General features: G+C 44.9%; 1 protein-coding gene across 1 annotated transcript in view; it reads left to right on the top strand.

Annotated features, from left to right (window-relative positions):
- The window catches only part of Trit1 (tRNA isopentenyltransferase 1), a 44,607-nt gene that overhangs the window by 7,380 nt on the left and 14,644 nt on the right, over nucleotides 1–22,583 (top strand). The window contains exon 2 of the mRNA XM_038334845.1: nucleotides 19,411–19,551. Coding sequence (XP_038190773.1) covers nucleotides 19,411–19,551 — 141 coding nt within the window. The remainder of the gene's footprint in view (nucleotides 1–19,410; nucleotides 19,552–22,583) is intronic.

Raw genomic sequence — 22,583 nt, 5'->3', positions numbered from 1 at the left:
GCTCAAGTGATCTTCCACCTCAGCCTCCCAAGTAGCTAGACTATGGTCCCTGGGACTATTATTTTTGCATTTTCGTATTCCATTTAGATGTGCTCCTTGGATGTTTATGTTTAGAAATGTGCCAGTAACTAAATGAAATTATAAATAGTGTAAGTACAGATTGGCATGCATATGTGCGCACATACACACACACAACACACACACACACACACACACACACACACAGATTGATGCCAGGCATCTTTCCAGATTTTTGTTTTGTTTTGTTTCGAGACAGGGTTTCTCTGTGTAGCCCAGGCTGTCCTGGAACTCACTCTGTGGACCAGGCTGGCCTTGAACTCAGAGATCTTCCAAGTGCTAAAAGTGCGACCTTTTACAAGCAACTTTTCTAGGGAAGACTTTGTTTTGATACGCATTGAATAAATATTTTAATAGCACAGCTTATGCCGTTAAATACTTGTACTTGAGCTGAGGCAGGAGGATTCCCATGAGTATGAAGCCAGCCTCTGAGAAAGAAGGGAGTGCTGAAGCTCAGCCCTGAGGTAATTGTAGCATACTGTTAAGGGTACAGGTCTGAAGTGGGTATGTGTCCTGAAAGCCTGGTGAGCAATGACTTGAGCATCTGCAGGTCCTGCCTCGCTCTGGTTTAGGCCTGAGGTTTGTGGACTGGGGTGTCAGAGCGATTCTTTGAGGGTCTCTCCTGTGCTTTTCTGTGTGGATCTTTCAGAAGTGACCCTTTGTACTGATAGTAGTGTGATTTTTCCAAACCCCAATTGATTCTCAGTGTATAGAAACATAAATATTCTCACTCAGCAGTGAGGGTCAGAATTCAAGGGGAGGCCAGTAACACAATCCTTGCTTTCCATAATGATGGAAAAACTGAGGTGCAGGAAGATTAAAGAGCCGCCCAGAGCTCATACCGCAAGACATCTGCGCACCTTGGAACTGGATCCGGCTCTGCGGACTCGTTTGTAGAGTCTGCCGCAGTGCGGGAAGATGATCCTGAAGGGCTTCCTTTCAGTCTGGGTTGTCATCTTGGCGTGGAAATCCAAGGCGGAGTGCATCGCCTTCAGTGACTGCGAGACCTGAAGGCGGTCGCCCAGCGTGTACACTGCCTTCTTGAAAACGGAGACTGCCAGGTGTATGCTCAGAGGAGATAAAGCATTGTTTGGGTTTGTAGAGAGGAAATGTCTCTAATGCTTCAGTTCCTCAGGTCCTGGGGAGAAGCGTTGTCAGACATCGGCGCCTGGTCCCCTTTGTGTTTTCCCAGAGCTACAGGAGAGAGGCAGAGTGGCTAGTCAGCAGGCTATGTGTCAGCTAAAAGACTGGAACTCTGTGTTCTGTTCGTCTGCTTTGGGACATAATTTAGGAAGTGTTCTGTACTAAAGGACCGTCTGTCTGATAGTGCTGTAGGGGAGATCTGGGAGGCACGGGGAAGGATAGGAAAGGCTTTCTAGTACTCAGCTCAAAGGCACAAAGACCTGTTAACCAAGAGAGACAAGTCCTGTCCAGAGGATTCCCATCACTGCTGGCGGCTGCAGCCTTTAGAATGATGAAAGGCAACTAGAGGCCAAAGAGGGAATTTAAAATGTGGAGAGAGACAGAGAGAAATGGGTTTCTAGGTCACTTGGTTTACTTCCATATTAAATAAAGTTTTATTTTGTGTAGGTTCTGCATATGTGGTCACTTTTTGCTACTACAGGGAGACCCTCCATGTTAGGAAGGAGAAGTGACTGCTGGCTGATAGAAACCACAGGGGAGAGAGCACACATGAGGCTTGAGACTGAGGTTTGTGAGCTGCCCTACAGCTTCAGTGACAGTTAAGTGTCAGAGATGATTCGCCACCATCTAATTCCCCTGTAGAGGATCCCATGCTCTCTTCTGGCCTCCTCCTGCACCAGCATACGTGTGCACATACATATGTGCATGCAAAACACTCATAACCTAGAATAAAGAAATCAAAAATTATTATTATTTTTTTGGTTTTTCGAGACAGGGTTTCTCTGTAGCTTTGGAGCCCGTCCTGGAACTAGCTCTTGTAGACCAGGCTGGCCTCGAACTCACAAAGATCCACCTGCCCCTGCCTCCCGAGTGCTGGGATTAAAGGCGTGCGCCACCACCGCCCGGCCAAAATTATTTTTTAAAGAAGGAAACAGCATAACGAAGACATTGCATTGTCTCCCATCTCCTTAGAAGCACGTGTCCTTCTCCAGTTCAGGAATGGCCGGCAGCGCTTTGGCACACAGGATTCTTGAGGGACTGTCGTAGGAGGTGAAACTGAAAACACAGATCCTAGGGACAAATTGTCGAGCTACTTAAAAGCCACACCATGAGGTTTGGGGTATAAACAGGGAAGTGAGAGTGACTCTGGCTAAGTGGAGAGTGGGTCAGGGGGAGCTTGGGTTCTGAGCATTCGCTTGCATGGCTGAATGAATTAGACATTTTTTTCCCTAGAATTTTTTTTAGAGAACAATGGTTTTGATTCATTGATAATTGAAGTCTGTTTTTAGGTTTCTTTCTCTAGCATACTTGCTTTTTATTAAAGAACAAAGGCCATATAGTCCTCAGATGCTCACCCAGCTTCATCTTGACTGATTTGGAAATGGTAAAAGTCACAGTCTCCTTGTCAGATGGCAGGATTCTTCTGAAGCATCTTTTGGTAAGGTGTTCGGTGGGTGCCTTTTAGAGAACTGCTCTCGGAAACAGCTGTGATTTTATCTCCCAGCCTTCATTGAGAACATTCCTGAGATCTCCAGTTTCTCATTGACTTTAATCTTCTGCATAGAAACTATTCAACATTTTCATCTTCTGCGATGAGCAGGGAACCAAATCAGAACTCCTGGGTGACGGCTTAGGCTTCTTGTCTTTCTACTGCATCATCTTGGCCAGAGCTCTGGGTAGAGCTTTCTTTCTAGAATCCCCCCCCCCCCCGACCCCGCCTAGACAGGGGTTCTCTGTGTAGCCCTGGCTGTCCTGGGACTTGCTCTGTAGACCAGGCTGGGCTTGAACTCAAGAGATCCTCCTGCCTCTGCCTCCCAAGTGCTTCGATTAAAGATGTGTACAACCACTGCCCAGTTCTTTCTAAAATTTTAATTTGTATTTATTTCATGTGTGTGTTGCTCTCTGTGTGTGTGCTTACGAATGTGCCCCAGTGCACGTATGGGGTGGGACATGGGTGGGTCTGAGGACAACCTGTGGGAGTTGGTTTTCTCCTACCGTGCAGGTTCTGGGGCTTGAACTCAGATCCTCAAGGCTCTGTGCTATCCACCCTTAACCTGCAGGTTGGTTTTTTAAGACAGTCTCACTCCTTCACCCAGGATAGCCTCAAATTCATAGCACTCCTGCTTCAGCCTCCAGAGTGCACGTGTCACCATTCCCAGTACCACTGTCCTGATTTTGCTGTCTTTCTACAAGCATCCGGGCCTGCTGCCATCATCTGTCCTGCTGGGATGTAAAGTTGTAATTCCTCTTCCATTCAGCGTTGGATGGTTTGGGCAACTCGTTTCTAAAGAGCTTGGCCAGACGCTGTCATATAAGTGAATCGAGAGGGCAGAGTAGCATGGAAAGAGAAATAGCAAGACAATTTTAATTAAATGGTCGAAGTTCCCTCCACTGATAACTCGTGTTGATTATTCCTAATATAATGCAGTGAAGAAAGTATCAGCCGTCTAATTCTGAACCAAAACTCAAATTGAGGAACGGTCAAGAAAAGAACTGATGGACCAAGGACATGAAGATAAAGAAAACTGAAAGCTGTCCTGACTTGAGGAGACCGAGGACAAACGATTAGCTGCAATGCGGTGTCCTATACTGGATCCTGAACTGGAAAAGCAACATTAGTGGGTAAATCCACATCTGTAGGTCAAGGACCAGGCTCGAGACCTGCTCCTAGTCTCAGTGTATCATGGAGGTGTCAGGTGAGAGGACAAGCTGGATGAAGCCAGACAGACACTCCCTGTATTGCCTCCTGACCTCCACACATGTGCCCACACTCACGCATACACATCACACACACTCACCTACTAATAAAAAAAATTAAAAAGAAACCAAACCAACCACTAAACAATATTTAAAAAAAAATCAAACAAGCAAAAATTCCCAAGCAACATTTTGGCTAAGGATGTAGCAGTTAGCAGGCGGAACGCTGGCCCAGCATGAGCACAGAGCTCTGGGGTCCTTCCCCAGGACCACAGTAAACCAGATGTGGTGGCACATGCCTGGAGCCCCACCACTCTAGAGGAGGAGACAAGAATCAGGACTGCCAGGTCAGCCTTGACTACTTAGTGAGTCTGAGGCTAGCCTGGGCTATATGAGACCCTGTTTTAGAAAGGAAAATATATAATACCTATAATATATTTACTTTTTAATGAAATTTATAATGTGAAAAGTAGTCTCAGCAATTATTTCTGTGGGAACCAAAGTTACCAACTACAATACTGTGTAGTCTTATTTTAGCCTCAGAATTTAGTAGTAAGCTCCTTTTACTTTCACCTGAGTGCATGTGTGAGAGAGAGCACAGTGTGCAAACATGCGTGCAAGTGCACATGCTGGTTCTGAGCAGTTATCCTCCTGCTTCAGCTTCCCAAATACTCCTGTTACCAGCGTACGCCGCCACATTCAGTCCCCACTCCCCACCCCGATTTAGCTGTGGCGGACGTTTGTAATTGATGGGTGCTGCAGTCTATGGTTCTGATGTGTGTGTGTGGGGATGGTCACACATGTGCCATGGCAGTCCTGTGAAGTCAGAGTCATTTCTCATCCTTCACTTTCCTTCACGACAGAGTTTGTTTGGTCTGCCAGGAAAGCTGGCCTCCCTGGACTGTGAGCTTGGCCTGTCTCCACTTTTCCTCCCACAGTAGGAGTGCTGGGATACAGTGCACTGCAGGCATCCAGCTTTTCATGTGGGCTCTGAGCAGATCAAAGTGTCCGAAGATCTATCAGGCTTGTGGGGCAAATAGTTTTACCTGCTGAGCCATCTGCCCAGCCTTGGTGGAAGAACACTGACTTAGAAAAGTTTTTTTTTGACCTCCACATAGGTACCATGGTATGAGCCCCTAAATAAATTTAAAGTTACTTTAAAAAAAATTCTAGGGAGCTAGAGAGATGGCTCAGTGGTTAAGAGCACTGTTCTTCCAGAGGTCCTGAGTTCAATCCCCAGCAACCAACCACATGGTTGCTCTCAACCATCTGTAATGAGATCCTGTGCCCTCTTCTGACTTGTATACACTGTATGCATGATAAATACATTTTTTTAAAAAGCCATGCTAGTACTTATGAAAGTGGTATCTAACCTCAGTTTTCATGTATAGTTCCCTACTTATTCTCGATGGTTTTGTTGACCTTTTCCCCCCAGGCATAGGAATGGAACCCATGCTAGGTTAGCAGTCTAGCACTGAACAAACACCAGCCCTGCCCCCAAACTGAAAAAGTTGCTAACTTTTCCTGTCCAGTACAGGGGAGACTCATGATCTCATACATGCCAGGCAAGTGCTGTGCCATGGGGCTGTAGACCCTCGCTTGTTTGTTTGTTTACTTATTATTTATTTTTCTTCTTATTTTGTTTGTTTTTAATTTGAGCCAGGGTCTCTGTATGTAGTTTAGGCTATGTTTAACTAACTGTGTAGCCCAGACTGGTCTCAGGGTTGTAGGTGTCTTCCTGTGTCAGTCTGCTAGTGCTGTGCTTAGCACGGACCTCTGTAGGCAGCTTCTGGCTGCTTATTTTTAAATTGGGTTGTTTGTCTTTTGTTGTTGATCTGCATGTATTGCATTATATTTCTTTCAAGAAAGTTTTTATCTATGGTTTGTGTCTCCTTGCCACTGCCCTCTGCTAATCCTGTATTATATTATCTATCTTTTGTTCTTGTCAGTCTGGTAAACAAGTAGCCTGCCTGCCTTCCCCTTCTTCCTCCTCCTTTTTCTAGTGGCAGCAGTTGCCTTTTCAAGGGTATATGGATTGGCCATTTGTATTTTTCTGCTTTTGAATTTTCTGTTCTTAGTCGCTGTGTTCACTTCTTTATAATGGTTTTCATTTGTATGTTTGTTGATTTGCAAGATTTTTCTTGGTGTAATACTTGGTATTTTGTTGGTTGTGATGGTGGTGGTGGTTGTATGTGTGTGTTGTTTTTGTTTTTTGAGATAGGGTCTTGTGCAGCTCAGGCAAGCCTCAAACTGACTATGTAGCCATGTTTGAACTCCTTATTCCTCCCAACTCCACTTCCCCAGAGTTGGTGTAGAGGAAAAGGTACTGGCCCACTTCCTGGTGAAAAAAACTTGCCAAACCCCACCAGTCCTTGAACATGAAATCCCACCAATTCCCACCCTGGAAATCTCCAACCTAGAAAACTGCTCCCCCAAAAGATCCTATATAAGCCTGCCCTGCTCAGCTCCTGCTGCTTCTTGCTGGAGCAGAGGCAGCCACCCTCCTGTGATTTTTCCCTCCTAATAAATCTCTTGTGTGAGGTTTGTTTAGCATTATGACTGGGGAGTTCCTGGCTCTCAACTGCCAGGATATCTTTTCACTGCAGAGCTGTAACTTCCACGAGGGAGCCTCTCCCTCAGAGCTGTAACACTTAGAGCTGGGACTATAGCTATGTGCCGATATACCTGGTTGGTATTGTCTTGTGTATTAGTTTTTTAGTCATTTGCCTCATCCCCATTTTTGGTCATACAAACATAATTTACATATTATTGTAGATTAAAATTCTTTTAAAAATAATTCACATCTGAAGTTTATGCTTCTCTGAAGTGGTGGAGTTTACAGGCGACTCATATTTGTAATCCCAACATTTTGGAGGCTTCCACAGGAGGATCTATTTGAATTTGAACCAGTCTGTACTACACTTAAAAAAAAAAAAAAGGCTGGAGCTACCATACCTGTTTTCCTCCCTTACCTTGGGGTTTGTCTTAGTCAGTGTTCTATTGCTATGAAGAGACACCATGACCACAGCAACTCTTATAAAGGAAAGCATTTGATTGAGGCTTGCTTACAGTATAGAGGTTCAGTCCACTGTCATGGTGGGAAGCATGACAACACCCAGGGCAGATTGGGTGCTAGAGAAGGAGCTGAGAGTTCTGCAACAGACTCCTCAAGCATCAGGAAGACAGGGAGGGAAGGAAGGGAAGCAAACAGACAGAAAGATAGAGACACTGGGCCTGGCTTGAGGATTTGAAACCCCCAAGGCTCCCCCCACCCTTCCCACTGCCTCCAACAAAGCCACACCTACTCCAACAAGGCCACAGCTCCTAATCCCTGTCAAGTAGTGCCACTCCCTAATGGCCAGGCATTCAAATATGAGCCTATGGGGGCTGTTCCTATTCAGACCACCCCAGGGCTCCCAACACAATGGTTGTTGTAGACCATTGCAGATGACCATGAAGACCTTCTTTGTCAAAGCTCTTTTCTGTCCCTGTCCTTTCCCCTCTTCTCTCTCTGCCTGCCGGTTTCTTTCATTTCTTTCTTTTGTTTGCATGTGTTTGTGTGGCAGTGTCTCTGTGTGTTCATGTATGTGGGGTGTTTGGAGGTCCAAAGTTGATGTCGGGTCTCTTCATTTCTCTCCTCTTTAGTTACTGAACTAGGGTCCTCTGCTGAACCTGGAGTTTGCCAGTTGTGCCTACTCTAGCTAACCAGGATGCTGTCTTTGCCACACACTTCTGCACTTTATGTGAGGTCTGGAAATCCAAACTCTGGTCCTTGCACTTGTGTGCTATATTCACAGAGCCTAATCCCCACCCCTCCTCTTTCCTTATTTACATCTTGCAGCCTTTGCTGCACGTTAGGGTCACTGCGGGTCACTGGGGCATATCAAAAGTACTGCTACTGGTTACAGCCATTAGCAAGTATCCTAGCAACTGTTGATGGCAAACTTCAAAAGCCAGTATCCTTTCCTGATCTACAGTTTGTTGTTACTCTGAGGTCTTCCTTTTACCTGGTAGACATATTTGTTTCCCTGGAAAGCTGAGTTTTACTCTTTTAGCCCTGCTATCTATCTGTCTTTCTGTCCGTCTGTCTATCTATCTATCTATCACTTTGGATAAGTCATGACTCTTTGGGTCTCAGCTCTCTCTTTGGGTATGTTAGGATGGGAAAATGCTGGGTTAGAACAGCAGCTGTCAATATTTTGTTAAGAAACACGTGTAAATATTTAAGACTCTAAGGGTCATACATTGTCTTAGTGTTTTAAACCCCTTTTGTTATTGGAGCTGTTAGGGCCCTAATACTTGGGTTTAGCCTCTTGTCTTTTTGTTTTTGAGACAGTCTTACTATGAAGCCTGGAACACTCAATGTAGACCAGGCTGACTTGGAACTCAACAGAGATCTTCTGCCTCTGCTTCCCTAGTACTGGGATTAGAGTGTCTGCCACCACTGCCTGAAGCTTGGCACCCATCTTTAATAGGCCAGTTAAACAGACAAGCATAGTGAACAGCAGGGAAGCAAATTTATGCAGTGTGGCCACAATGGGAAGAGGAACAGATAAAGAATGGGGTCCAGTAACCGCCCCCGCCCTCTGCACCCCCTCCCCCCCATCCCCACCCGCATTCTAGTCAAGGTGTGCTGCTGCCACCTTCCACCTTGTCACCATCTCGGCTTCAGCCTCGCCTGCAGGCGGTCCAACACGGTGTTGGAACTCTGAAATGTCTTCCTAGGAATGCAGTTCCTCATCTTTGGTACTAGGGTTCAGCCAAGTTCCTCATCTGGTGGTACTAGTGTTCAGCCTTTTCCTTCTCCGAGCACGGGATTCCTGGGGAAATTCCAGTTCCTTGGGGATCAGTATTTGAATAGTCTGATAGCCAAAAGAAGGGCACTGGGGTCTGTTTGGAATAGCCTCATTCCTGGGCCATTAAGTTGCTGCCCAGCCCGAGGACCACACGGCGGGAGGAGAAACCACTTTCTGCACTTGTCCTGCCTCCCAACACTTTTAGGCCAGTTACACTTTTAGCTCCAGTAAATTGTGGTTCTTTTCTTTCAAACACTTGCCAGGGGGCTCACCTCCAAGAGCCAAGGAAAATCATGTTTAATCACCAGTAATTAAATATATTAAATATAATGCCATGCAGTTAATGTAGTACTTACCGTCTGCTGGCACTGTTCTAAACACTACATATATTAGCTAATTATCAGACTACTCAGTGAAGAATGCAGATGTGTTCATTAGTCTCACTTTACTGATGAGGAAACTTAAGGCAGAACAAAAATTAGATGCTTAACCTACCAGTTGAAGGCTCCAGATGGGTAAGCTGCCTGAATTTAAAGCTAACAGCCTGCTCCTTTATACTGTATACACAGCTGCCTTCTCTAACTAAGACACCTCCAGGTAGTTCAGTTGCTCAGATATCACTGAATACAATGTCAGAAGTAGGCCACCAGACCTGGCCTGAGCATCTCTGTGTACATACGAATCATTTAGCATGACTGCAGCTGCATTTAAAAAAAAAAAGATTTATTTTTAATTATGTGTACTTGTGTATGCATGAATGTATGTACTGGCATCTGAGTGCAATGCCCATGAAGGCCAGAAGAGGGTGTTGGATCCTGTGGATCTGGAGTCACAGGTAGTTAGTTGTGAGCCATTTATTATAGATGCTAGGAACTGAATTTGGATCCTCTGCTAGAGCAGTGCTTGCTCTTAACGACTGAGCAAGCTCTTCAGCTGAATTTTGCTAAATAAAGCTAAAAGACCTAATTGCCATGATTCTGTAGCACACTCATTCTTTGTAACCAAGAGAAGCTGCAAATTTGGGACTGGAGAGATGACTCAGCAGTTAAGATCACTGGCTGCTCTTCCAGAGGATCTGAGTTCAATTCCCAGCACCCATGTGGTGGCTCACAGCTGTCTCTGACTCCAGTTCTGGAGAATCTGACACCTTCATACCAATGCACATAAAATAAGGTAAATTATTAAAAAAGAGAGAGAGAAGTTGTAAATTTAGAAAGCTAACCTTTAAAGAAAATGAAGTTAGCAGGGTGAGGTCAGCCCTTTCGCTGTTGAGCATCTGCTTAGTTGAATTTGATAAAAGGAAAATCAGTTTCTAGGTGGACCTGCTACCCTGTAATCCCGGTATTGGTGACTTCCATACAAGAGGATAGCCACCAGCTGGAGGATGATGGCCTGACCCCACGGAGAGAGTACCAGGTCAGTCAAGGCAATATAATGAGACCCTAGCTTATAAATGGATCCCTCAAGATCTGGGAAGAGATTCTCAGGGGGATTTACTGGACAGGATCTCCCTTTCAGGGACTGTTGACATTGGGGCAGGTAATGCTTGATGAAGGGGCCAAAGGACTCTTCTGTTTATCATGTTTTTATTTATCTTTTCAGTATAACTGGTCCATAGGCAGTAAGTAGTAGCACTCTTTCTCCTACAGTTTTGACAGCTGCTGTGTTTGCAGGCAGCCACCAAGTGTCCCCTGGTGGACAGAATGGCTTCCAGTTGACAGTTAGTAGTACTTCCTAGTTCATCTGGCTTCCTTCACTTCTGTTATAGTATCCCCACCCTTGTTAGCATCTTTGAGCACTCCAGCTCTGTTGATTTAGAGAGGTCAATTTTCTTAAGCTTTCTGGCCTTTTCCTGGAAAAATTTCACTCTGGAAATAAACCATCAAACAGGCAAGATAGAAATGTATTCCCCTATAAAGTTCAGTTCAGTGTTAAATGTTTGATTTTGTTGTTTTGATTAGTTTCCTTAACAGGGTTTCTCTGTGTTGCCCTGGCTGTCCTCAAACTCGCTCTACAGACGAGGCTGGCCTTGAACTCACAGAGTTCCACTTGCCCCTGCCTCCTGCATGCTGCGACAGTACTGCCTGGCTTAATGTTCAGTGGTTTTGACATGGTATTTAGGGACTACTACATTGCACAAACTTTAATATCTCAAGAACTGTAAAACCTGTCAATTAATTGTGTGTCCTAGACTTCACTGTGTAGTCCAGGCTAGTCCTGAGCTCACAGCAGTCCTCATGTCTTAGCCTCCCAAGATTTTCTTTTTAAATTAAGATAATTTTAGTGTATGCCTAGGCTGGCTTCCAATTCAAGATTTCTCTACCTGTATTTCCTAAGTACTAGGATTGTAGGTGTGCACCATTGTAACCAGCTTTTATCAGTGCTTATGTGTTTGTTCTGTTGATACAAGCATGACTAAGTTGGCCTCAATGAGAACAGGAACTCTTTTTTTCTTTTTTTTGGTAGGGAGCATTAGGCATTTTGGGCAAGCATTGGACCACTAACTACATTCTCTCAATTTTGCTTTGCTTTTCCTTCCTTCCTTCCTTCCTTCCTTCCGTCCGTCCGTCCGTCCGTCCGTCCGTCCTTCCTTCCTTCCTTCCTTCCTTCCTTCCTTCCTTCCTTCCTTCCTTCCTTCCTTCCTTCCTTCTTTCCTTCCATCTTTCCCAGTTTTATTTTGATGTGGAGTCTTAAGTTGTCAAGGTTGATCTTGGACATGTAATCATCCTGCCTCAGTCTCCCAGTTGTAGTGGGATCAGAGCAGCTTCCACCGTGCCCAGCAGGAACTCTTAATCTGACAGAATACCCGAGGGTAATGGGCTCTTACTAAATGTATGCTGGGACAAGGCAGCTTAGATGATTGACTGACTTAAACCTCTAACTTTAAATTGTTTTTAAAAATATTTAAACCTTTATTTAGTGTGCATCCATGCATAGTGTGTACCATAAAGTATGTAGGTGACGGGACAACCCACAGGAGCCAGTTCTTCCTTCACGTGGGTCCTAGTGACTGAACTCAGGTCATCAGGCAACAAGCACCTTTACCTGCTGAACCATCTCTCTTCCTTAAACTCTAAATTCTGAGAACATTGCAGACATCACAAAGAAACCCGTGCTGTCATAACTGGCATTACCACCACTCTCAGTTATGTAGTGCTGGGAGTAACTCATAACCTTACTTGTGCTGGGCCACCACTCTGCCAGCTCCTCTCCCTCAGCCACTTCTGTGTGCTCCTGTCACAAGTTCCCTTGGGAGCAGGGGAATGGAGCCGACTGACTTGTTGTCTTTGAAAGATTTCTTTTTAGCTCTTTCAGCTTCCAGACTAACTGTTCTAAGAAGCACCATGAAGCTAATTGGAACTGTGTATGAGAGTGTATGCAAGGCATTCAGCCAAGGTCTAATGCGACCTGGTAAAAGAATATCCTAAACATGAAAAATAAATAAATGATAAAATTCTAAGCATGACTGTATCATTTGAGATACGGATGTCACTTAAACCTGGGTCCCAAAATAGCACTTTACAAAATGATTTTTCCTACGTTTTGTTATTATTTTATTTTTGTTTCTATTTTTCTCTCTCTGCGGTACCAAGGATTGAACCTAGATGTGCTAGACAAGTGCTTGCTCCCCATTGAGCTGTGTATGCTTTAGCTCTCTTTAGGTGTGCTTGAATATTATCTTTAATGCAAATGAGTAGGTGCTTATTCTTGTGATTTTACTGTTTATTTATTTTTACAGGAATGCCTGTTTTGCCTGCATGCCTGTCTGGTCTAACATGAGTGCAGTGCCCACAGAGGCCAGGAGAGGGTGTCAGATTCCCCTGGTTCGGGAATTACAGGCAGTTGTGAGCCACCTGAGTGAGTGCTGGGACTTGAACTCAGGACTTTTGCAAGAACATCATGTGCTTAAGGCTGGAGAGATGGCTCAGTGGTTAAGACCACTGGCTGCTCTTCAGAGGTCCTGAGTTCAATTCCCAGCACCTACATGGTGACTCATGACCATCTACAACGGGATCTGATGCCCTCTTCTTTTTTTTTTTTTTTTTTTTTTCGAGACAGGGTTTCTCTGTAGCTTTGGAGCCTGTCCTGGAACTAGCTCTTGTAGACCAGGCTGGTCTCGAACTCACAGAGATCCGCCTCTGCCTCCCGAGTGCTGGGATTAAAGGTGTGCGCCACCACCGCCCGGCTCTGATGCCCTCTTCTGACAAGCAGGTGTACATGCGGAGTACTCATACATAAAAGTAAATGAAGAAAAAGAAGAAAAAGAAAAAGAACATCATGTGCTCTTAACCACCAAGCCGGCCATCCAACCCCCTGTTTTTACTTAGCTTTGCAAGCTGATTTTAACAGACAAAAAATAAACTAGGTGGTAATGGTGCACACCTTTAATCCCAGCACTCGGGAGGCTGAGGCAGGTGGATCTCTGTGAGTTTGAGGCCAGCCTGGTCCATGAAGTGAGTTCTAGGACAGCCAGAACTGTTACATAGAAAAACCCTGTTTAAAAAAAAAAAAAAAGAAAAAGAAAAGAAAAGAAAAAAAGAAAAGAAAAGGAAAAAAAACCCAAAGCAGCAGACAAAATACCCATAAATTGTATTACTTGTATCCGTACAGCTCAACAAATTGTCAAAGGGAAAAAATGGAATATTATCAACTCTTTGAGTAGTTCTGAAACTGTACTCTCATTGCTGATATTCTCTGCTTTCACACCATGCCTAAAAGCTGCCGTCAGTGCTTTTCTTTTCTGAGATGGCGTGAGACACACACATAGAAACCTAGCACTTGGGAGGTAGAGGCAGGAGGATTTGAAGTTCAAGGTTAGCCTCAGCTATAAGATGAATTTGAGTTTAACCTGCGCTGCATGCGATCCTGTCTCCAACAATAAAAATTAAAGGTAATAAATTCAGAATAAATATACATAGCTCTGTATATTTAATCTGCATTTTACATGGATACATGTACACATGCTATGGCATGCATATGGAGGCTGGAGGACAACTTGCACGATTTACCAGTGGATTCTGGGGGTCAAACTCAATGTCAGGTATGGTGGCAAGTCATCCCTCAGTTAAACACAAGTTTGCTTTCTGTCTGCCGCAGTTGCCCTGTGTGAGTAGAATCATGTTCATGGGGCCCCAGAAGCTTGTACCCTTTTAGGGCTGGTGTGCCACTCATCAGTCGCTTGTCTTCAAGGCTTGTCTTTGTTTTAACAGAAATCACAGTTCCTTCTTTCTTTTTAAGGCTGTATAATATCCCATCTTAGGATGTATAATATACTCCATTGTGTGTTTCCATTCATCTGTTCGTGGGTATTTGGTGTCACTTCTGCTTTTTGGCTTTGGAGAATAATGCTGTTATGAACATGGTTACATATATATGCATTTAGTACCCTGCTTTCATTATTTTGGATATAAACCTAAAGGAAATTTGCTATGTCATGTAATAGTTCTGTTATTTTTTGAGGAACTTCCACATTATTATCCTAGCTCTACCATTTAAAAAAGTTTTTTTTTTTGTTGTTTGTTTTTTTGAGACAGGGTTTCTTTGTAGCTTTAGAGCCTGTCCTGGAACTCACTCTTGTAGATCAGGCTGGCCTCGAACTCACAGAGTTCTCCCTGCCTCTGCCTCTGCCTCCTGAGTGCTGGGGTTAAAGGCGTGCACCACCACTGCCCTACTTAAAAATTATTTTAAAGATTTTTTTTTAAATGTATCTGTCTGTCTGCATGTGTGTATGTGTACCATGTATGTGTCTAGTGTCAGAGGAAGTCAGAAGAAGGCATTGGATCCCCTGGAACTGTAACCACAGTAACAGTTATGAGTTGCTCTGTGGCTCTTGAGAATTGGAGCCAGATCGTTTACAAGAGCAACAAGTGCCCTTAACTGCAGGGCGATCTCCCCAGCCCCTGACTCTACCACGTTTGTTTTTTCATAGTCTATATCGGTCTATCAGGTTTTACTTGTAGAGGCTGATGGACTTTAATCAAAGCTACGAAAAACGTGGTTTAGCAAGTATAACAGGGCCAGAGAGAAGGACTCATGGGAACAGACACTTTGTTCAGACTCTTTATCGAGACCTGAAGGAGGCCTTCAGTGGAGGACAGAGGGTATTTGAGGCAGGAGATCCTGGGGTGAGTCTAGAGAGACAGCAGAGCTGAACTGAAAACCCGAGGCCCGGGCAGTAGGGCTCGCCTTACCTCCACTCCCCTGCTCCTGTACGTCTCAGGCCGCAAATTGAACTCTAGCCCCACGAACACAGAAGACTTGTGTTGCTAGTCTCCCAGCACAGGGAGAGGAAGAACTGTTAGACCTCAGAGATAAACCATTGGCAGGCCACAGAATGCTGAAGGTCACAGCTGCTCCTGCAGCTGTCTTGGTTGGCTCTGGCATGGTCTGGGGTTGCCTGTAGGTTGTCTGTCAGCCTGTGCAGGATGAGGTCATAAACCAGAGAACTCTGATCTCTCCATGAGTCACATGTGCCCTTCATGCTCGTCACTTTGATAGAGTGATGCCAAGGAAAGTAGGCTAGAGCACGGGCCACTCAGCTTCATGGTGGCCTTGCAGGCAGTGGGCTGGGAGCCTGTTGCATGTCCCTGGTGGCAACTCAGCTTCTTCTGTATGGGGATCATAAAGCTCAGATAGCCAAGCCCCTGCCATCTCATCTTGGCTTTCAGGGTCAGGTCAAAGAACGATAGGACCCTTTGGTGGTTATTTCTTCTTCCCTTCTCCTCTTCCTCCTTATTTTATTTAATTTTTGAGACAGGGTCTCATAATGTAGTCTTGGCTGGCCTGGACCTCATGCATAGACCAGGCTGCATTTAAAGGCATATGTTACCACACCTGGCTCATTTTTGTGTTTTGAGGCAGGATCTTGTTCTGTAGGGCTGGCCTAAACCTGTGGGGTTTTTTTCCTTCCACTTCTTTTTTTTTTTTTTTCTTTTTTCTTTTTTTTGGTTTTTCGAGACAGGGTTTCTCTGCAGCTTTTTTAGAGCCTGTCCTGGAACTAGCTCTTGTAGACCAGGCTGGCCTCGAACTCACAGAGATCCACCTGCCTCTGCCTCCCGAGTGCTGGGATTAAAGGCGTGCGCCACCACCGCCCGGCTCCTTCCACTTCTTGAGTGCTAAGATTATAGTTGTGAACTACATGCCTGGCCTCAGATATCTTACAACTCATCATAAAAGATTTTTTTTCCATGGAGACTTTTAAGGGGAAAGACTCCGTGTTTTGTTATCAATATTTTCTTCTACTTGGCAGACAGATGGCATCAAGAAGGACAAGGCAGGTGTTGGAGAGACAGGCTGTCTTGCAGCTGTCTGATCTTGTGGTTGGTGCTGACAAACTCCAAGCTGCCATCACTGTCATTGCCTAGGAATTTGGGGCTGCTGCTGTTCTGGCTATGAGGGACGCTCACAGAAGTGTCCCTTGTGGCCAGGTCTGGACTGTGGCAGAGCCCAGAGACTGGGCGATGCCTTGGATGCGAAGGCCTTTGGGGCCTGGTGGATGCAGGCAGAGTCCTTGCAGTAGGAGAGGATGCTTCCAGAGTCTTCTGCATGCTGTCTTCAGTCTGAAGGGGAATCTGGGTATGGAGACTGGCAGTGCTGAGTAGAGAAAAGCCATATTGGTCTCAGCCTTCCTTATTGCTGAGAGGGTGTGGAAGAGCTTCAGGGAGAAATCGAAGACAGCCTCCTCTGTGTCACCTCCAGTGAATGACAGCTGGAGTCTGAGCGTGAAAGGTGCTCTGCAGAGGGCGTGGCTGAGAAATGGGAGGAGGGTCTACAGGAGGTGGATAGCTGGGTAGACGGCAGGTAAAGGGTTAGACGGCAGGTGAAGGGTTAGACGGCAGGTGAAGGGTTAGATGGCGGGTTCATCGGTAGGACAGCTGTTATTTTGCTGGTTGAGTTGGTTGTCAAATTGGTTGTTGTCCAGATGACAGATTCCATGATGTGGTCAAGAGGGAGGCTCCGAGATACTCCCTTTGCTCTCCTCTAGCCCACACTGGATGAAACTGGCCTTGAGCCGACTGTTTCTAACCAGCAGGGGCTGCTATGCAGTAGAGAAGGGTCTGTAAGGTCAGCTTAGAGGCCCTGGTGATGTCAGTGATGTCAGCCGGGAACTGCAGCGCCAGCCCAGAGCCTGAGAGCTTTGCCCTGTTCTGGGGTGTATATACCATTTAAATTTCTAAGTGTCTCAAAAGTTTCAGTTTTCTTACATCCTTCTTAGAATTTGCTTTTCTGTACTGTTTTTTCTTCTTTTCTTTCCCTCTTTCTCTTTCTGTAATTTTGTTGTTGTTGTTATTGTTATGTTTCAAGACAGGGTTTCTCTGTGTAATAGCCCTGGCTGTTCTGGAACTCAATTTGTAGATCAGGCTGGCGCCGAACTCACAGAGATTACCTGCTGTCCCTGTTTCCTAAGTGTTGAGATTAAAGGCATGCGCCACCACTGTCCAACCTTAATTTTAATTGTTTCTTGTGGTGCTAAGATTCTAATTTAGAAAGCCTTTCCTTTGCTAGGCAAGTGCCCTTTACTAAGTTACACTTCCAGCCTTGCCTGATGCTTTAAACAAACAAATAAATAAGGTGGGCATGGTGGCACAGACCTGAAATCCCAGCACATGGAGGGCAGAGGCAGGTGATCTGTGAGTTTAAGGCCAACCTGGTTTACAGATCAAGATCCAGACCAGCCAGAGCTGCTCGGTGAAACCTTGACTGGGTTTAGCTAATATGAGATAAAGTTTAAGCTGGCCTAAAACCATCTTGTTTCAGATTTATTTATATATATATATATTTTGTTGTTGTTGTTGTTTTTGTTTTTTTGAGACAGGATTTCTCTGTGTAGCCTTGGCTGTCCTGGAACTCGCTTTGTAGACTAGGCTGACCTCTAACTCACAGAGATCTGCCTTGAGTTTCTGACCCTCCTGCCTCCATCTCCACCTCCAGAGTGTGGAGATTACAACTAGCATGGGCCACCATATGTTTCTCCCCCACACTGCAGTGTGCGGCTGTGACTGAACCCGGGACTTTGTGCGTGTTAGGCAAGCATGGCATTTCCAGCTCTATTTCAGATTTGCTCTTTTAGTGTGGGGGTTGGCATCCAGGCCATGGCTTTCATGTGGAGGTCAGAGATGGAAGATGGGGATCAAATTCAGGCTGTTATCAGGCTTGGTGGCAAGTGCCTTTACCCACTCACTGAACTGTCCTGTTCTCCTACCTCTACCCTCCAGTGTAAGACTGTTCCCTAGTATACACAGATCTTCCTGCCTCTGCCTCCATAGTACTGGGATAAAGGTGTACTCCACCACATCTGGCTGTGTTTACTTTTTCAAACTTGCCATCTTAAGGGCCTCTAGAACAGTGGTTCTCAACCTGTGGGTCATGACCCCTGAGGTTATCACACAGCCCTTTCACAGGGGTCACTAAGACTATCTGCATACCAGATATTTACATTATGGTTCCTAACAGTGGCAAAGTTACAGCTATGAAGTAGCAGCACACATAATTCTATGGTTGGGTCACCACGTTAGGGGGTGCAGTGTTAGGAAAGGTGAGAAGCTGCTCTAGAAGATATTCCTCAAGATCAGCGATGTGAGGGTCCGATAGAGAAGTGTGGGCGGTGAGCGGACCACACAGATGGAGTGAGTGTCACCCCTCACAGTGCTTAGTGAGCACCAGGTGAAAAGAAAGTGCATTCGTTGTGGGTGAAATCATGTTAGCCTCACAGCCCTCCGAGTTCGTGTTATTATCTCCACTGCACTTAGGAGCGGTTGAGATTCAGAGAAGTTAGTGCCTGTGTACTCCAAGAACAAAGCTAGTAAGTGGCAGAGCCAGGATAGATCTGAGGCAGCAGGGCGCCCGGGCTCCCTGGTAACCTTAGCACTGTCCTAGCTGCTTGACATTCCTGTAAGTAAAGGGATATGTGAGACAGAAAACGCCTTTAGCATCCTATGCGCTCCATGGAGCTTGCTACTTGTTGGTTCAGTGCTCCTTGTAGGATCAGTGATGACAGGGAGAACATTTCAGCCCAAACATTCCTGTTCTCAGACTAGTATTTTCAAATCTGGTCTCCATCGGAGACCTTGCGTTCAGATAAAGAACACTTGAAGTTTTAGTTCTGAACTGGCAGATGAAGATGAAGAGCTTGCACGTGGGCTGCCACCTGTTGTGTTTCGATGTGTGTGCTGCTCTGAGCACTCATTGAGCACAAGGCCATGGGGAGAATGCGCGTGTTTTATGTGTCTACATAGACTGGTCACTTCTTCATAAGATGGAACCTATCTTATATGGAACCTAAAAGCCTTTTAGAGCCCTTTAAATCCAAGAACTGCTGAAGCTTTTAGAATAGAGTTATGAACAATGCAAAACGTTCCCTTTTTTGGAGACCTGTAATAAGTAGAATAAATAAGGAAGCTGCTCGATTTTAGATGCTTAGGAGTGGAGTTCCTTCTCCTGGCATGGATTTACATACCTCCTTAATCTTTAAGCCAGGCTACCAACTACAGTGTGACAAGCAAGCTAGCGCTCTGTTTTATTCTTTCTATGACTTAGCTTTTGTACCCCTGGCCCGGTTCTCAGACACAAGCTAGACCTGTTGCTTGGGGTCAGCCAAGGATTTGGCTGAAGGGAGAAATAGACAGTCACTTCTACTCCTCAAGTGTGTATTTTGTGGAGGGCGACGACTTTCTCACACTCACTCTCTTTCTCATAGGTCTACGAAGGGCTAGACATCATCACCAATAAGGTCTCTGCCCAGGAGCAGAAGATGTGCCAGCACCACATGATCAGCTTTGTGGACCCCCTTGTGACCAGCTACACCGTGGTGGACTTTAGGAACAGAGCAACTGCCCTGATATCCTTAAGGAGCTAGAGCGCCAGGCTGGGTGGGCTTCTAGTGGTGCCTTCTACGCGAGAGCACCCACCCGCAGAGGCAGCTTCTGACTCAGGCTCCACTCCAGATCTGCTAAGTTAGAGTTTGCACCATCACAAGAGGTCTGCGTGGTTCTTTTAAAGTTTATTTTTACTGTTGCATGTGTGTGCCATGTCTATGTGTGCCAGTCAGGGTACAACCTTAGGGAGTCATGTTTCTCCTTTATCTTGTTTTTTTTTTTTTTTGGTTTTTCGAGACAGGGTTTCTCTGTGGCTTTGGAGCCTGTCCTGGAACTAGCTCTTGTAGACCAGGCTGGCCTCAAACTCACAGAGATCCGCCTGCCTCTGCCTCCCGAGTCCTTTATCTTGTTGAGGCAAGGTCCTGTTGTGTCTGCTACCCTGTGTACTCCAGGCTGTCTGACCTGTGATGAGCTTTCAAGTGATTCTCCCATTTCTGTCTTCTATTTTGTTTATTTTTTTTTTTTTTTTTTTTTTTTTTTTTTTTTTTTTTTTTTGGTTTTTCGAGACAGGGTTTCCCTGTAGTTTCTAGAGCCTGTCCTGGAGCTAGCTCTTGTAGACCAGGCTGGCCTCGAACTCAGAGATCCGCCTGCCTCTGCCTCCCGAGTGCTGGGATTAAAGGCGTGCGCCACCACCGCCCGGCTCTGTCTTCTATTTTGAAGTGTGCATGCTGGGATTATAGTTGCGTGTACCATGTCCGGCTTTTTATGTGGTCCCCAGGGACCGAACTCAGGCATCAGGCTTGCTGGATAAGTGATTTTAGCCAGTGGGCCATTTCACCAGCCTACACCTGATTCCTAAGGATATTTAGGAAAAACATTTTATGACAGGGATTAGAAATATAAAGTCTGTTCTAACTCTAAACCTACCTCTTTTGGCCATGTTGTTTTTACTGGGTAAAGCGCTTGCTCGCACCACTGAGCCTCAGTTTCCTGCTTTCTCAGCAGAGAGATGAAGTTATAGATCTGTAGTGGCAGTGAAGTCGCTGAAAACCTGAAAGGGGTTGTTGGGTGGGAATGACGGCTCTGGATAAGATAGAGAAAAGGAACTGGGGAAGGGGTTTATATCTATCATTTTAGCTCTAGGGGAATCTGAGGCAGGAGGATTGTGCATTCAGTGCCAGCTTGGGATACATGGAGAGACAATCTCAAAAGCATAAAGACAAAATCAAAAAATGAGTGATGTAAGAGGTCTGCTCTGTATTTTAAAATTCAGATTATCTTTATGATCTGAACTGCCAGCTATTAAAACATACATTGAAAAGTTCTGATAACCCCTGGGGGATGTAGCCAGTTGTCAGAGCGCTTGACCAATGTGAATGAATGAGGTCCTAGATTCAATCCCTCATAATGGAGGGGTCTTAACCCCCCCCCATTGAGGGTACATTGGCAATAACAATTATAAAATTATAAATTATAACAATTATAAAATACTGGGTGAACTTGTAACACGAGCTGCCAAGAGCGCAGCAGGTAAAAACACTTGCCATGTAAATCTTATGACCCAAGATGGGTCACCAGATTCCAGAGTAGAAAAGGAGAAAACTGATTCCCAAAAGCACACCACACAGCAGACATACCTAAACATAGACACACACACACACACACACACACACACACACACACACACACATGAAACAAAACCCGTAACAGAATAGGAGCTATAGTGTAGATTGAATTCAGTGTATGCATTTATCTTACACATTTCAGAATGGTGAAGAATGAATGGTGTTAGCACCAAGGGAGGCAGAGGCAGGCGAATCTTTCTGAGTTTGGGGTCAGCCTGGTCTACATAAAAAAACCTTATCTCGAAAGAAAAGAATGAATGGAATTATAATTATTCTTAGCATGGTTGTTTTGGAAGAAAGTAAAATTAGCTCTTTTCATATGAGTTGTATTTCATAAAATATTAAAGATTTCAGATGAATTTTGAGGTCAAATATATATGTACACATATGTATATTTATGAAACTTGGAACAAATAGACCATACAATATATGAAGTAATTATTTGATTTTTGATTCTAAAGTATGGTTGGACTTTCCCTCTGTTTTTCAGACAGGGTTTCTCTGTGTAGCTCAGGCTGACCTGGAACTCGCTCTGTAGACCAGGGTTACCCAGAGGAAAGCAAGAGGATCAGAAGTTCAAGGTCATGGCAGCATAGGGAGTTCTAGGCAAATCTGTGCTAGAAAGCTTGTCTCAAAACATAAAATAAGAAGACTTGTGAACCAGAACACCTAGGCATATACTCTAGGGACACTCTTGGTCAGAAGGTGTTTCTTAGACGTGCATCTCAGTTTTGACTTAGCAATAATCACTGGGATTCTCACTCTCAGAAGAATGTTGAAAGTTGGCTTTGCTCATAGAAATATTTTTGTCTTTTGTCTTTGTTTTTGTTTGTTTGCTTTTATTTTGTTTTTTTGGGTGGAGGTTGATTATTTCTTTCAAGACAGTTTCTCTGTGTAGTCCTGGCTGTCCTGGAATTCACTCTGTAGAGCAGGCTGGCCTCAAACTCACAGAGATCCTCCTGTCTCTGTCTCCCAAGTGCTGGAATTAAAGGCATGGACCTCCACTACCTGGCATAGAAGTTCTTTGTAATAGTAAAAAATGAATAAATTGTAGCCACATGCATCAGTCAATATGGAAGAATTTTATAAACAATATAAATGTTGGAAATTATAGGTTACATGTCTGTTTTGCCACTGTTATTATTATAAAAGTTAAAAAGCAAAGCTATGCTTGGTGTGGTGGTGTACGCCTGTAATCCCAGCACCTGGGATGGGAGGTCAGGCTACTGACGACACAGCAGTTGAAGCCAGCTTTGGACAAACAACACATAAACTTGGGGAACAAGTGACTGGTGTTCTTAATACAGGAGGGACTGCTGCAAATATGGAAATACTTCAGGGCCTTGTCTGTAAGTCATAGAAGCAAGTACAGATATGGTGATAAACATGGAAAAGGTTTGCCCTCCTTGCAGGCATGCAAATCCAGACAA

Source organism: Arvicola amphibius, chromosome 6, assembly GCF_903992535.2.
Source record: "Arvicola amphibius chromosome 6, mArvAmp1.2, whole genome shotgun sequence".
Classification (NCBI taxonomy): Eukaryota; Metazoa; Chordata; class Mammalia; order Rodentia; family Cricetidae; genus Arvicola; species Arvicola amphibius.
This window is presented reverse-complemented; position numbering and strand designations above follow the sequence as displayed.